Raw genomic sequence first — 16,335 nt, forward strand, 5'->3', positions numbered from 1 at the left:
CATAAGGTCATTTAACCCTTCCAATATTCCTGAAAATGGTGAAAGTTGACCTCCATCTCACCTGGGTCACTGTGATTTTGCCAAGACATACATGTTCCTGGATCAACATATTTGTTGATCCTGGAACAACATTCTAAACCTAAATCCATAGATCCAAAACCATTCTAAACCTTCACTGATGTAGAAGCACCTAACCCTGGTTGCAAGCCTAAACTTGACATAAACGGTAAACTTGTCCCTCAAATCTGATTGGTTGATTGGAATGTTGTTTCCAGGATCAACAAAGATGTTGATCCAGGAACATGTCTTACTTGGCAAAAACACGGTGACCATCTGACCTGACTGCAATGTGCTACAATTTCCTCCTGGGGAACCAGGGTGGGATCCTCACCAATTTGATAGAAGAGAATAAGTAATTACATTTAAATAATACAATTTCTTTAAAAGTATTTCATTTGCCATGAATGAGTCACAAATCCTAAAACTAAAATGTGCATGATTCAAATTCTTGAGATCAAAAGGTGATTCTTTTGGGTGGGTTTTGTGGTCTGGTCTAGTTTTTCCAGATAAACACCATCTTATCACTATGTTAATTTGTAAATAGAAAACGCTATAAATAACGAGAATATGGTTACTTTATGGCACAAATGTTCGCGAGCGCATACTGTAACGTGTTTTGTAGTCGTTTAAATCGCTGTTCAAATGTCATAATCAGTTACACGTATATATAAAACAATACTTTTAAGACCCTCAAACCCCTCCTTTGCGAGGTCAAGTTTTAACCGTAGACAACGATACCTGTTGATGCCTTCGAGTGATTTCCAGCGCTTTCACCACAGGGCGGAGCTACAACCGTGTTTTACAAAGCAAGGTTGACGTCTGCAGACAACAAGCGCCATCTGTTTACCTTCTCGTCCCTGCCTTAATCAAAACGGTAAGCAAATATATTGTCAAAACACGGCTCATGTTACTGTTGACAGGTTTTTATGGCGTGAATTTTCATTCAACTTGCTTCCGCTCATTGCTGTCACATGACACTCGCTTAGTCGACGTTCTAATGTAGCTTTAACATCTATTTTAATTACTATACCGCACACTGTTTGATTGCTTTTAGAGTCATTGTGTCAAACGCTGATATTTAACGTTGACTACTTACAGGAGATAAAGAAAAGGTCTGTCGTTTCTCTGTTCAGTCGCACTGTCGATGACCGCACATTATATATAATGCTACGTATAAAAAATGTACTAATGTCGTCCCCTTATTCGTGTGTTTTGGATTAGTGAACTGTCTTAAGTTAGCATTCATGTTTATCGTCACCTTATGAACCTTAATATGCAAATGAGTTAAGAGGTTCAGAGAGCTCCGAGATGACGCCATGGCTTAAAGTAGGTGTGTACGTTGAGGGGGCGTGTCGAAGAGCGCAACTCACTGCTGGTCAGCGATTGGCTTTCGCTTGCGTATTAGAATTCTGTTGCCATAGTAATTTGGTTTAAAAGTCTGGCGCGAGAGGAGGGCTGATTCGAAATAGAATTGCATAATTCCGTTTCATCAGACTGTTACTTCGCTATATAATGTGACATTTATATATTTCTCTGCAGTCGAACGATAGTGAAATATGGTGACGAAGAGAATTAGGTCGGAATACATGAAGAAATTTAAAGATCCGAGATGGGACACTTATGCAAAATGTTATGAGGATTTGCTGAAGTACAGACTGTCAAGACGGCTGTTGGAGCAGGCGCACAACCCTTGGTTTTGGGGAGAATGGGGAAGCGAGACAGGCTCCAGTGGCAAATCTACTCCTCTAAGTCGGAATAAAGTCGAACCTCTGAGGCTCCATGATGAGAAACCAGAACGATCTGCATGTGTGACACCAGAACCTGCAGCTGAACCAGAACCACAGGGAGAAGTCCAGGACAGAGACGCGGCACACAGCAGTAAGTCCTGAGCTACAGGTTGTCATCTTATATAGTTTCTCTTTTATATTATTTACTAAAATAGCTTGTGTTTTTGAGTGTTGTTGTTTTAAATTAATCCTGAAACTAAATTTAAATAAAGCTGAAATAAAATCTAAATATTAGATGAATTCTTAAAGGCATAGTTCACCAAAAATGAAAATTCTGTCATCATTTATTCACCCTCAAGTTGTTCCAGACCTGTATGAATTTCTTTCTTCTGCTGAACACAAGAGAAGATATTTTGAAGAATATATGGGTAATCAAACAGTTGACTGGTTTGGAACAACTTGAGGGGGAGTAAATGATGACAGAGTTTTCATTTTTGGGTGAACTATCCCTTTAAACTTTCAAAAACTGAATGAAAATCGTCTCAATACCTAACTAAAAATATGTGAAAAGATGAAGTACTAAAATTACTGAAATTAAAAAGATAAATAGAAATATTAAAACGAAAAACTAATTAAAAAAATGTCAAAAGCAAAATGACTCGAATGTAAACTGAAACAAAAATATAATAATAATCTAATTTAAAATATGAATAAATACTATAATAGTGTATAAATAATACTAGAATAACTAGTTAATAAGTTATTACTCACATTCTACAGTATGCAATATTTACTTCCACTGACTGTTTTAAAAAATATATATGTGTCAGAAAAATAGATTCTATTTTTCATTAAACATCCATATTTATGGAAATAAAAACTTATATGAATCAATGTTTGTATTGATTTTTACAGCTATAATACAGCTACAAGTGTCATAAATACTTGGTAAATTATGACATACTGAGAGAAACTTTACTGATTATAATTTTCAATCAGTTGCAAAGATGCTGATGCTAAAAACATATTTACAGTAGATAACTTTACCTTAGTGAAATATTTACATCTGCACAGTTTAGCATCATTTTTAAAGTAATGTTCAAAACATGGAAAACTAAACGGCATGGCATAAAGACACAATAATCTGTGGTACTTAATTATAATGATTCCAAACACTTTAAAATGCAAAAATCCATGCCGATCTCTCTGTCTTTTCTCATCAGAGCAAGTTACCAGAGTTGCTGAGCAGACTCATCAGGAGCGGGAGGAAGAAAATACCAGAGAATGCTTTCCTGCTCTCAACCCAGAAACTGACACGCATATCCTGAACTCACCAAAGAGCAAACGTCGCTCTTCACACAAGCATACAAGATCAAAGGTCATTCCTCATGTCACCAAAGACCCTGACAAAGAGAACCGTCACCCTTTTGCCCTGTATGGCTCAGGAGAGAGGCAGACAGATATGGCTTCTAAGAAAACCCATAATGTTGGTCCTGCAACATCAACTGCAGAGGTGAGTATCCTTTCACGAAGGACATCAAATCATAAGAGGCTCTTGACCAGTAAGAAAACTACTGAAAAAAAAAGACTACTAAAATAAGACAAATATTAGAGTTTGGTTAATATAAATAGTCCTTATATATTGAAATTAACAATTACTCTCTTAGTTTTGATTGTTACAACTTTAAAGTCACGTCAAACAGTTCCCTTTTTTTTTCTTTTTTCAAAATAGGGAAGAAAAGACTGTTGTAACTTCCATTTCATGCCAACTTTAAAGGGATGAAAATTTTGTCATTACATTACTATTATTTTAAATGATGTTTCAACTGCCTGTTGTCCATGAATGTCAATGTCGTGTAATGTTGTTTTGTGAGTAAATGATAACAGAATATTCATTTTTGGGTGAACTAACCCTTGATGCATTCATTTGTTTAGCATTTTTCATGCATTTCTTTCTTCTGTCTAGATCCATGAGTCAGCGTTGCGAGCAAAAACCAGAAGGGAGGTGGAAAAACAGATGAAGAAATTTGACAAACAAAGAGCCAAATCTGTTGACTTAGAAAAGAACATAAATAAGATTGTCCCCGATTTCAACCCCTGGATGACAGAGTACATGCGCTGCTTTTCTGCTCGGTCTCGGTAGTATTACTTTCAGAAAATGTCTGTGACTATCTAAACCTCTCAGGCTAAACAACCCAAAACACTCCACGTAATGACTGGGGCATCTGTCCAGTTCACTTCCAGTCTTCCAGAATGGGTCACAATGAATTAAACTCAGATTATAACTCAAGGTTTTTTAGGGGTTTATTTACACCATGGATATGTTGCATTTACTGGTACATATCAAACATGAAAACACAATCCATTGATGCTGCAGGGCAAACTGTCAAACAATCACATGCCTTGTTGGTTTGGTAGGTTGCGTAGATTTACAGGCCATGAGATTTACCAGCGTCTCTTTACACTCTTAGCCAAACAATTATTTAAAAGTGTTCAGTAATTGTCAGACAATTAGAGGCATATAATGTGATGTGTTGTAATGTTGTGTATTATCTCCATTGTTTACATTGATTAACATTTAGAGTTAACGTAAAGAAATCTGTTTTGTATTTTACAGATATTAGTTGCGTCAACATGAATCTTTGTGAAGTGTTAAGCAACACTTACTTAAATAGTCATTCTATTATATTAATCTGTTTTCTTTGATATGAGCTCTATTAGATTTTACTTGTACATTTGTAAAAAGTCACTGGTATCCAAAGCATGAAACATACACAGCAAAATGACAAATCATGTTTGAATGAGATCATACACATCAAAGCCATTCCAGCTGTTCATCATCAAGAATAACTTTCATTCGGTGTGATGTTATTTGGTTTTTAGTAGCACTCAGGTATTTCGTGTTGTATTTTACTGTATGTAACTTATTTTTTAGGAATAATGAGATTGAGATATTTGTACACTATTTATATAAGGATATTGAACTGATTCTGAATTCAGTAGTTATAATTATTTCAGATCCACGAGTCAGAATTGCGAGCAAAAACCAGACAGGAAGTGGAAAAAACAGATGAAGAAATCATTCTTCCATCATCTTTAATGGAAGAATGCATGTGTTGTATGAACAAATGTACAGGTATTTTTCCTCATCGCATCTTTTTGGTCAGTTCTGGCATGTATTATGCGAATAGTGTTGGTTTTAGTGTAAAAGTATTGAAGCCATAATGTTTATTAAATGATGTTTATCATAAAGATGATGAATATGCACTCCACTGATTCAAAAACAAGTTTGAAGGGTATTAAAGTTTATGTGTTTCGATTTCAGCTTGTGAAACTGAGATGCGTTTAAATGTGTAACATTTACAATGGTGTTTCACCACACTAATAGGTCATTAATAGTGAATTTTTAAACCTTATGAGGATGCAGTCTGGTAGTAAATGTTATTTTTCAGTCTTAACATTTAAACAGGTTGCTGTTTAGAGGGAGTTATTGTAATGTTAATGTAAAAAAAAAAAAAGTATAAAACTTTTCACAAGCATAATATGGATGTAAAAGTAGTTCTTATGTTTGTAGTTAAGGATTCTTTGTACACAGGCCTGCCATTAATATATGAAACTCTATTCTCACTAATGCACAAGTCAAATGTATTATATCACCAACTCATTAGAGCATGCTGTTCCTGGACACTGGGATTCTGCAAGCCTGCCAAGATCTTATCCATGTGTCAGACCCAAGGAGCAATTTAAAAGTCTGGCATTGTCTCTCTTATTCACTTTAAATTAATTCATTTAATGCTTTTTTTTTTTTTTTTTTAAGAAAACTTGAGTGTCCAGCAAAATAGGATTGGAAGTTTTACACAAATTTATAAACACTGATTTACATTCAGCAGCTAAAATGTACTTTTTTGAGGTTGATGTAAAGTGAAGCTGCAGCATTGATGAAAAAAACAAGGAACTACCATTCAGTACAATGTTAAACATGACTATTGGCAATCGATCCCATTTCAAATTTTTACAAACATAAAATTACTGATATAAAGACATAATGATAAGCATTGTGAAGTGGGATCCACAATGATTTATCATTCATTTTCGATACAAGCTTGTTTGAGATATGTACATTTAAAATGTATAGGAGAAGAACAGGGGAAAAGTAGAAGATTAAAAAAAGAAACACACATTTTTTTTAAAAAAGAAAACAAGGAATCACTTTAAATACATCCGTGCCATTCCAACAACTAAAAATGGGACTGCAGCACAGAAATGCTTTACAATAAATATAGAGCATGTAACACTGATTTTGAAGCTGTTCATACTGACAGTGTATTACAGTGTTATATGAATGTAAGTGTGCACCGGCTGACATTTCTGAATGTAAATTATAACACAAGAAAAAAGATTTCTTGACAAATGTCAAAAACATTTTCTAATATACTTTCCTAAAACATACTAACAATAATGGAAAAAAATAAACCTAATTAAAGCGAGATAATGCACATCATTGATAAGAATTACAGGTGCTTGCCACAGAGCAGTGATGCAGCTATATATATATATGCTGTATATAGTCATTTATGAATATGTTATAGCACTGCAACCATGAAACATGCTCCACGGTGATAATATAAACGCTTCTCTACACAACAACTACATATGGAAAAGGGAAAGACGGGGCAGGGGCTCAGTGCAGTATTCTCAGGGGCAAGGGCCAGATCTTTTAACTACCCTCAGGGTTTTGGGTACCACAGATGTCTTTGCCTGGGCCCGCGAGGGGGACAGTAAACATTTTCCGGTTCCTTCTGGAGTTCAAGGGGGTCCCCGGCATGTCAGAACAGAAGTAAAAGTAAGGTGAGGGAAACAGTCGCTCCAACACGATGAGCCGTACGTCACACGCCCCACTAATGTCCTCCTCCTCGTGTTCACAAAACCTTGGCCAAAGGACACAGAAAAAGTGCAGGTAATCATATAGATGGTCTTTTCAGACCGCTTTCTTCATGTCTACAAACTGAAGGTGCAGCTTCCTAATCAGCCTTGATCTTCCTCAGACATCTTGAATCTCTATTTCTAGCTTGCATTCCAAATAAGGCACCTCAGAAACTTCGGAAAGTGCCTGCGAGGGCTGTGTATCTGGAGTTAAATATATCCATTCCTCTGACACTGTTTCTCGTGTGGCATTTGACTGATAAGAGGGAGAAGGGGTTTGGAGGACTTGTCTGTTCTCAAGAGGGGGTGGAAGAAGGTAAAATATTTGACCATTTGTGTGTGTGTGTGTGTGTGTGTGTGCTGGTGCTGTGTCATCACTTGTATGCAAGGCATGCAGAAGCAAACTTGAGTGGCATTTGGTTGGTGTCAGAGACAAAAATAGCACCTCTTGAAGAGAGCTCCTCCCGCTAGAGCATGCCAAATACAGTAGAGATGCTGAGGGGCGGCTATCAACATCCTTTTACAGACAACGGGTTTATGACAACACTTTGACTAAAGCTAAAATTGTGTTATGAAGTATGCTGTATCACTTTAAAATACAGTTCAGTTCATTACTACACTGCGTTCCAAATTATTATGCAAGTGACATATCAGTAAGATTTCAGTACAATAAACATTCAGATTTTAGTTTTTCTAAGAAAATGTTTGTTTGTTTATTTAACGATGTCTTTTTAGATAACTGGTATCAATCTCAGACAAAATAATTTGCCAGGTCAATGGAAACCCTACTTAGAGGTTGTTCCACATTATTAAGCAAGTCACAGTTCTCATGTAATATGGAGAGGAAGAAAGATCTTTCTGAAGATGAAAAGCATGAAATGGTGCAATGTTGTGCAAAAGGCATGAAAACAACTAATATTGTGTGAAAACTGAATGAAGATTATCGAATTATCATAAGATCTGTGAGTGATTTAGAGCACAGCAGAACTCGGTCAGATAAAGGGTTATTAAGGAAAGTTCCTGTCAAAAAACGTAATTGCATTAAAAGGGCAGCTATAAAAAAGCCAGTGTTGAGCAGCAAACAGGTATTTGAAGCTGCTGGTGTCTCTGGAGTCTCGAGAACCTCACCATGCAGGCTGGCAGTTGTGCATAAAGATGCATTTTAGCCACCCCTAATCAAACCTCACAAAGAGAAACATTAACAGTGGGTTTAGAAATACATGAAGACTCATTTTTTACTGTGACGTCAGCAAGGAGCTGGCGGGTGATGATTTGTGCTGGATTATTGGGAAGTGAGATGGAGGGTATTTAAATGACTTTTGCAAGATATGTGGAGTTCATAACTGGCCATTTTCAACTATGGTATAAAAAGGAGGATAGTGCCTTCTGAAATGCACTATGCACTATCCCATGCTGCAAAAAAACCCCCACAGCAATAAAACTTTTTGAAAATTTATTTCTAAACCCACTGTAAATGTTTCTCTTTGTGAGGTTTGGTTAGTGGTGTCTAAAATGCATCTTTATGCACAACTGCCAGCCTGCATGGAGAGCTTCTTGAGACTCCAAAGACACCAGAAGCTTCAAATACCTGTTTGCTGCTCAACATTTGTTTTATTATAGCTGCCCTTTTAATACAATTAATTTTTTTGACAGGAACTTTCATTAATAAGCCTTTATCTGACCGAGTTCTGCTGTGCTCTAAATCACTCACAGATATTATGATAATTCGATAATCTTCATTCAGTTTTCACACAATATTAGTTGTTTTCATGCCTTTTGCACAACATTGCACCTTTTCATGCTTTTCATCTTCAGAAAGATCTTTCTTCCTCTCCATATTGCATGAGAACTGTGACTTGCTTAATAATGTGGAACAACCTCTAAGTAGGGTTTTCCTAGAGCTGGCAAATTATTTTGTCTGAGATTGATACCAGTTATCTAAAAAGACATGGATAAATAAACAAACAAACAAACATTTTCTTAGAAAAACTAAAATCTGAATGTTTATTGTACTAAAATCTTACTGATATGTCACTTGCATAATAATTTGGAATGCAGTGTATTAGTTCATGCATTTAAAGCATTTACTAATTTAGGTTAATGTTAATTGTTAGTCATTGTTGGTTTATAATACATTATTGTTGCTTTATGCAATCTGAAATGTAACAACTGAATTAGTACTATGTTCAAATGTTTAGGGCTGGTAAGGCATCATTACTCTGGTGTTCAGTGTCACATGACTCTTCAGAAATCATTTTTATATGCTAATTGGCTGCTCAAGAAAACATTTGTATTATTATCAATATTGAAAATGGTTTTAAACTTTTGAATGGTGGTTCATATAGAATTTAACATCATTCTAGACTGATAAATGCTGTAAAAGTACTGGTCAGTGTACGTTCATGTTAGCATTTACATATAGAACCATACTGTAAAGTGTTACCAGGATTTTTATACCATAAAAAGGGAAACCAACAACATCTTTTCAGGCGGAAAGGGTAATGAGAAAATCTAAACACTAGTAGTGAACAAAAATGCATGCAAAATAATTATGTTATTGGAGATATTGGCACTAGGGATGTGTCACGATTTTCGAATATTCGATTAGTTGATTTAATTATAGAATATCGAATAGGCTGTGCGATTGTCGTCTTAAAAAAATCCTCATGTTTTCAATGGTGACACGTTCATGTAACCAGAGGGTGGCGCGCGCGCTGCCAATAACGCACCTAAAAAGCTGTCAATCAACTAGACAACAGCAGAACATAGACGTCAAAATCAATGTTCACACGACACACGAGCCGTCATTCAAGCTGTTCACAATGATATAACGCGTTTGGGCAGCCTAAAATCAATATGGCTTGAGGTAGGCTTGCTGCGATAGTCGGTGTTGCCGGTGTTCAGGAACAACATCGGTATCATCACTTGTCACCGCTCCCGAATTGGCGCTAATTTGAAAGTGAAAGTAAAATTCCCTCGGTCATTCATGGTGCGTGTCCACTATAAGGTGCCGGACTGGACAAAAGCGAGGCGAACGCCGCGAGCGAGCGACACTGATAGTCCACTGGCGAAGAGCGAGCGTTTTCAGTTTATTCCTACGGAAGCTCGCTCGCTTCGCACTGTTATGAATGGCCGTGCGGATTTTACTTTCACTTATATTAAAGAACATATTAATATGTTTTAGCACATTACAATCATTATATGGCTTGAGTTAAGACAGCATGTTCTCCAATTAATTAAACAGTTTATCAATATCATACAGATAGAAAGCGTGAATGGTCTCTCTCCCTCTCTCTCTCTCTGTTTGTGTGTACATGCGTGCGTGCAGGGGAGGGGTGCGATTTTCGAATAATAATCGAATAATTCCCAGCGATTTTCGAATATTATTTTTGCTTGAAATGCCCATCCCTAATTGGCACTCTTTCAAAAACACAACTAGTAAATTTTCTGTGTAAATTCATTTGTGTAATGTCAGATTCAATTCAATGCAACAATCTATACAAAAATGGTTTTACAAACAATTTACACAGAAATGTCCTATGTTTGTATTTTCAGACTCAATGTTTTTTATTCTTTTTTTAATCATAGTTTCTTACAAGGTTAACGTGTGTCTGATTTTTTGCCAAAAACTAAATTCCAAACTAAAGACTAAAAGATTAAAATATGATTCAATTATTGAATAAAGGTCAAGGACAGAACAGAACCATTACCACATGGAACAAGACACTTAAATCTAATATGCAGGGAATGATGTTCTGAGCACAGTGGACAACTGTATCTGATTAAATCTGAATGCAGCGCAGCTATTTTTAGTGGATGTTGCCATTATGAGTGGTACAGACAGCCAGTAGAGGAAGAACAGCACCTTTTTCTTTTAGAGACCAAGGTTATGATATAGCAACATGAAGAAAATGATTAATAAGAAGTATTGCACATCACAATGTTAAGAAACTGCTGAACCCCCCCAGGACAGAGCTTGGACAACCTTCTAATGTTAAAACCTCAGAACTGAAAAGCAAGCAGAGAGAAGTTAAGCCTCTGGACCTTCACCTGGTTGGTCGGTTGTCTGGGATCTGTGTTAACAGCCACACTCCTGCACGCTCTCTGCCTGAGCCCGTCTGGGAGAACGCAGCTGCCGCAATGCTGCATCTCCGTACTGGATTCCTGAACCCATCCGCTCCGGGTCCAGCTCTCCTACACAACCAAATGACAAGCACATCAGCTTGATTCAAGTGTCTTTATAAGCTTATAAGTAAGAGCACAAGGCATTTTTCCTACCTGACTCTATTTTGTTAAGGATTTTCCGAGCACACTGGACGAACGCTTCCTCCACATTCTCCCCTGTTAGAGCACTGGTCTCCAAAAACATGAGCTCTGAAAGTAAAGATATAAACAATCACATCTGTTTTGTTAAATGAATAATATTCAGAAATAAATGCATTCACAAAAAGACTTAAAGATTGGGATTATTTTGCAAAATATTCCATAACTGTGTTTATTTTTTTATTATTTATATACTGTTATAATATTTATTAATATTTTTAAGTTTTCACTGAGATTTAGTCATTTGTTCTGTGCTTTTTGCTTTTGGCATTTTTATTAGTTTTGTTTTATTTAAATATCTCTATTTAGCTCTAATTTATATTTATTGCAGTTTTAGCTTCTAGTACACCTACTTAAACGTTTTATTTCAGTTAGTCGTCAAAGCAACATTCCCAATTTTTTTTTTTTTTTTTTTTTTTGAAGATTTTAATCTAATATTGATAGCTTTATTTCAGTTAACACAAATCATTTTTAATGCTTTTAGTTAACAACAACAACACAGATTCTTAAACACTGGTATATACACAATAGCAATGCACCAATCACTGTTTAGTCTCTGAGTACGCCCTTGTGATCTCAATGCAGCCAGTTGTGAGTATACACACATTCAATAGTGGGCTCATGTTTATGTTAGTAATTCTATCCTGTTTTGCCCTCTAGTGGTGCAGTCACAGTATGCAAGAAGATCAATGGTAATCAGCAGGTAACTGCAGGTCTGACATACACACCGTTCTCTTGAGCGAAGCGCGAGGCCTCCAGGAAGGTGACTTCACGGTCAGCATCCAGATCCTTCTTATTTCCACACAGTATGATCACTATGTTCTGGCTGGCCAACATCCTGGCATCTGTCAGCCAGTTAGTCAGAGCGTTGTATGTTTCTCGACTTCCATCCAGAGACAGAAAGTGTGAGAAATCAATACACTTAAGGATCTATAAATACATACCATAATCTAGCTCTAGGAAAACATCTGGAAATATATGAATTTCTAAGACAATAGAGTCACACACATAATATTATGCACAGGCACTGGATATACAAGTGTGACTTTACCTAGTGATGTCATACACAAGAAGAGCCCCTGCTGCCCCTCTGTAGTAGCTGCGTGTTACAGACCTTAGGAGGACAAACATTTATACAATTAAACCTCTGTAATTTCTGCAAGAGTTTGGCATAACAGTTGGTCAAACCTAGTGATAAACCAAAATATCAACCAACCAATTTAATGGCTGATATTTGGACATTTTAGAGCTACCCAGCATTGACAATTAGTCAATAGATAATGGACAAAAAAATAATAATACTATTATTCAGCATTAAATTGATCAAAAGTGACAGTAAAGATATTTAGATTGTTACAAAATATATGTTCTTAGGAATTTTCTATTTACAAAAGAGCCTTGAAAAAAAGCATCCTGGTTTCCACAAAAATTAAGCAGCACAACTGTTTTCAACATTTGATAATAATAAATGTTTCTTAAATCAGCATATTAGAATGATTTCTGAAGGATCATGTGACACTGAAGAGTAATGATGCTGAAAATTCAGCTTTGCATCACAGGAATAAATAACATTTTAAAATATATTAAAACAGAAAACAGTTATTTTTAATTTGCAATAATATTACACAATATTACTGTTTACTATACTTTTGATCAAATAAACGCAGCCTTGGTGAGCATAAGAAACTTTTTGAATAATAGTGTAACTTGAGTTCATTTTAAGTAAATAAAATTATTATTGATATAAATATTGTTAAAATAATTATTTGCTTAAAGGCTGAAGTGTCATTCACAAACACATTTAACTTAAAACAGAATAATCAATGAGAAAAAAAATGTTTTTATTCATCTAGAATTGATTGGATTGTGAACAGTGGGCATGAACAGAAAGACGAATGCAAGTTGACGTCTAAAACATTGACGTCCAAATGACGTTACTGATATTAATTAGTACTCTGTCTGGATTGTATATTGGTATTATATTAGCAATCACCCACCCTGCTCAGTCTAGATAACGTCACTGGGCACTGAAAAATCAATATTTACTGACCACTAGTCAAATCACACCTGCTCACAATAGCAGGACTGTATAACTCAGGCCTCCAACATCAGCGGCTGACACTTTTCTGTTTAATCTATAGCATTTGTTTCCTGAATGACTACAACATATCATCTTATGTAGGATATTAGGCCTTGTAATTCAGAAATGAATATCATGTAGGGCAATGTTTTACTGCACACGACAGGCTACATCTAATTAATCTAACAAATCAAAGGGCTCTTTAATGTATTATAAAATGAGCTGCAGCTGCAAACAGAGCCCAACAGTGCCAAAAGCTCAATGCTGTTTGAGGAAAAGACAAATTATATAATGTTTTGCTTCAGGTTATCTTGTGATTTTTTTTATTTATTTATTTTGTAACTGTAATGAAAAAAAAACAGTTTTTACTTTGCAAATGACAAAAATAGATTCTACTCAAAGGGGTTGTGCACAGTGTAGTACGGAAGAGCATTAGGGCCAAGCAATAATAAAAAAATAAAACCATCTCAAGATGTTAAATTTCGAGAAAAAACTCGTTAAATTTCGAGAAAAAAGTCTAAATCAAATGTTGAGAATAAACTCGTTAAATTACGAGAAAAAAGTCGAGATAAAATGTTGAGAATAAAGTTGTTAAATTACGAGAACAAATTCGTTAAATGATGAGAAAAATGTCGTTAAATTTCGAGAAAAAAGTCGAGATAAAATGTTGAGAATAAAGTCATTAAATTATGAGAAAAAAGTCGTTAAATTACGAGAACAAATTCGTTAAATTATGAGAAAAATGTCGTTAAATTTCGAGAAAAAAGTCGAGAAAATGTTGAGAATAAACTCGTTAAATTACGAGAAAAAAACTCATTAAATTGAGAAAAAAGTCGAGATAAAATGTTGAGAAAAAAGTCATTAAATTATGAGAAAAAAGTCGTTAAATTACGAGAACAAATTCGTTAAATTATGAGAAAAATGTCATTAAATTTCGAGAAAAAAGTCGAGATAAAATGTTGAGAATAAACTCGTTAAATTGCGAGAAAAAACTCGTTAAATTTCGAGAAAAAAGTCGAGAAAATGTTGAGAATAAACTCGTTAAATTACGAGAAAAAAAACTCATTAAATTGAGAAAAAAGTCGAGATAAAATGTTGAGAATGAACTCATTAAATTATGACTTTATTCTCAACATTTTATCTCGACTTTTTCTCGAAATTTAACGAATTTGTTCTCGTAATTTAACGACTTTTTTCTCGTAATTTAATGACTTTATTCTCAACATTTTATCTCGACTTTTTTCTCGAAATTTAACGACTTTTTTCTCAAAATTTAACAACTTTAATTTCGAGATGGTTTTATTTTTTTATTATTGCTTGGCCCTAATCCTCTCCAGTAGTGTAGCTATTGATAGCTAAAACTATTAAAAAAATCATTTTCATTAAAAGAAATAAAGCTGAAATAAAATATTAGTTGAAAAACTAAAATTAGAAATGATGCGTTGGAAACTAAATGAAATAAGCTGAAGTACAAAAATGACAAACTGATATAAAAAGCTAAATAAAAATATATATTAAAAAACAAAAGCTAATGAAAAATACATTAACACTTGATGCCCTATGAAAGACAAGACATGATTAACGAAAAAAAAATTTAAAATCTTTTTAAGAAGTCTTTTTAAAGAAGAAACTACAAAAACAAAAAGCGGTTTGTGTGACATAAATGTATTTTGGCTCCAAGAAGAAGCTGCTGGCAAACGTTCAGTGCAAATTAAGCTTTATGTTGACAGTGCAGACAAATTAATCTGTTTAAAGTACATGAAATCTGGAGTTGAATCACTCCCTCACCAAAATGTCCACCATCTGACTGCCTGAGAACAAATCTGGAAATTATCATCATAAGTCATATCTCACAGTGGTCATAACAAAGAGGGCCAATCTAAGTAGGAAACAGTTTTAGAAAAATAACAGCCGTATAAACACACCTGAAACGTTCCTGTCCGGCTGTATCCCAGATCTGGAGCTTGACAAACTTATTGACCACACTGATTATCTTTGAGCCAAATTCAACCCCAATAGTGTGATTCGAGTCATCTTTGACTGGAGGAACAGGGAAAAGACATTAGCAACAGAATAATGCCGTGTGTAACATTTCAAACTTGATTCTTAATGTTTTTTGATAAGATAACATTGCATACATCTTTTTTCTATAAACTGATGAAGCAGACAAGATTTTCCAGTTCCTGCATTTCCTATCACAAGAAACTTAAACAGGAAATCTAGAGAGGAAGAAAACAAAAACAAAGATTTTTTTGTTAAAAAAAGTGCATAGAAATTGTACCTCATATAAATAGGATAGTATAGGAATGCATGTTACTATATCATAACATTAACCACACGCTATCAATACTGTCAATACTCACTAAATATATTTATCATAACATCCAGTATATCCAAACAAATAACGTTCTTTCTATAGTAATTATTGCTGTCAGTATCGTTTTAATTGACTAATCAAAAACAAACACGTATAAGACTGGCGTCGAGAGATGAAACATATGGCAGAAAGGCTGCCTAGCTGGCACTAAACACAGCTTGTAAGCAAATACTGTGATGAATGAGCTCGGGACACCTGCTAAAATCATGCTATGCTGTCGATAAGAAGTGTGGCAAGAGAAAAGATAAATTAGTCAGCCCTACCGTATGTCTCTGACATGACTGGCGCTGTGTTTCTAGCCTTTCAATACTGCGTTTCTTCTCTTTCACGGCAATCAACAAGGATATCAAATAAAGGGAAATCCCTTACAGGGTTTCGCGCATCCTTGTCGGAAGTTTGTGCAACGACTACTTCCTGCTGAGATTTTCAAAATAAAAGTCAAGGATTTTTTTTTCCAGTGACACAAAATGTATTACAAGACTCAAGAATCAAGCATTTAACTGTATCGAATGATGAATCAATACTGAACTTATTTAAGCCAAAATTATGTTCCCTCTATCGCTGTAAAGCTGTTTTGAAACAATCTACATTGTAAAAAGCGCTATATAAATAAAGGTGACTTGACTTGCCTATTGAATGCAAATATAAATGTTAAAAAAGTATTTTTTGCATTTCTAAATTTGAAACTCTTACACATCTTCAACGTTTAGCTCTTGCTGACGTTTAGATCTTGCTTCAACCACTTGGGGGTGGTAGTTAGTTGTCTGTAAGAGTTGGATCTGTTCTAAAAAACACACCAACTCATGATAATTTGTACCAGATTTTATAGGGCTGATCTCTTTGTA

At 35.1% G+C, this 16,335-nt stretch overlaps 2 protein-coding genes across 2 annotated transcripts; one reads left to right on the top strand and one right to left on the bottom strand.

Annotated features, from left to right (window-relative positions):
- The first annotated feature begins 797 nt into the window (after positions 1–797).
- Positions 798–5,039, top strand: ccsapb (centriole, cilia and spindle-associated protein b). The gene is made up of 4 exons (XM_048204821.1): positions 798–934; positions 1,600–1,938; positions 3,011–3,300; positions 3,754–5,039. Exons 2-4 carry the CDS (start codon positions 1,617–1,619, stop codon positions 3,928–3,930), a joined length of 789 nt encoding a protein of 262 aa, XP_048060778.1. The 5' UTR covers positions 798–934; positions 1,600–1,616; the 3' UTR covers positions 3,931–5,039.
- On the bottom strand, positions 4,074–15,909 carry rab4a (RAB4a, member RAS oncogene family). Its single transcript, XM_048204822.1, has 8 exons — positions 15,754–15,909; positions 15,252–15,332; positions 15,039–15,153; positions 12,085–12,147; positions 11,762–11,916; positions 10,989–11,084; positions 10,761–10,904; positions 4,074–6,715 (listed from the first exon to the last, which is right to left on the bottom strand). The coding sequence occupies exons 1-7, from the start codon at positions 15,767–15,769 to the stop codon at positions 10,789–10,791; spliced, it is 642 nt and encodes a 213-aa protein (XP_048060779.1). The 5' UTR covers positions 15,770–15,909; the 3' UTR covers positions 4,074–6,715; positions 10,761–10,788.
- Between the last annotated feature and the right edge of the window lie 426 nt (positions 15,910–16,335).

This window comes from Megalobrama amblycephala, linkage group LG10 (assembly GCF_018812025.1).
Source record: "Megalobrama amblycephala isolate DHTTF-2021 linkage group LG10, ASM1881202v1, whole genome shotgun sequence".
NCBI lineage: Eukaryota > Metazoa > Chordata > Actinopteri > Cypriniformes > Xenocyprididae > Megalobrama > Megalobrama amblycephala.

What these genes read in the sequence shown, in the direction of transcription:
- ccsapb (XM_048204821.1), top strand. Translation starts at nt 1,617, where the DNA reads ATGGTGACGAAGAGAATTAGGTCGGAATACATGAAGAAATTTAAAGAT. An exon ending in CAGAGACGCGGCACACAGCA is followed by an intron (nt 1,939 to 3,010) that starts GTAAGTCCTGAG and finishes TTTTCTCATCAG; the next exon opens with AGCAAGTTACCAGAGTTGCT. An exon ending in CTGCAACATCAACTGCAGAG is followed by an intron (nt 3,301 to 3,753) that starts GTGAGTATCCTT and finishes TCTTCTGTCTAG; the next exon opens with ATCCATGAGTCAGCGTTGCG.
- rab4a (XM_048204822.1), bottom strand. An exon ending in GCCGGACAGGAACGTTTCAG is followed by an intron (nt 12,148 to 15,038) that starts GTGTGTTTATAC and finishes TGTCCTCCTAAG; the next exon opens with GTCTGTAACACGCAGCTACT. An exon ending in GCGCTTCGCTCAAGAGAACG is followed by an intron (nt 11,085 to 11,761) that starts GTGTGTATGTCA and finishes CTTTACTTTCAG; the next exon opens with AGCTCATGTTTTTGGAGACC.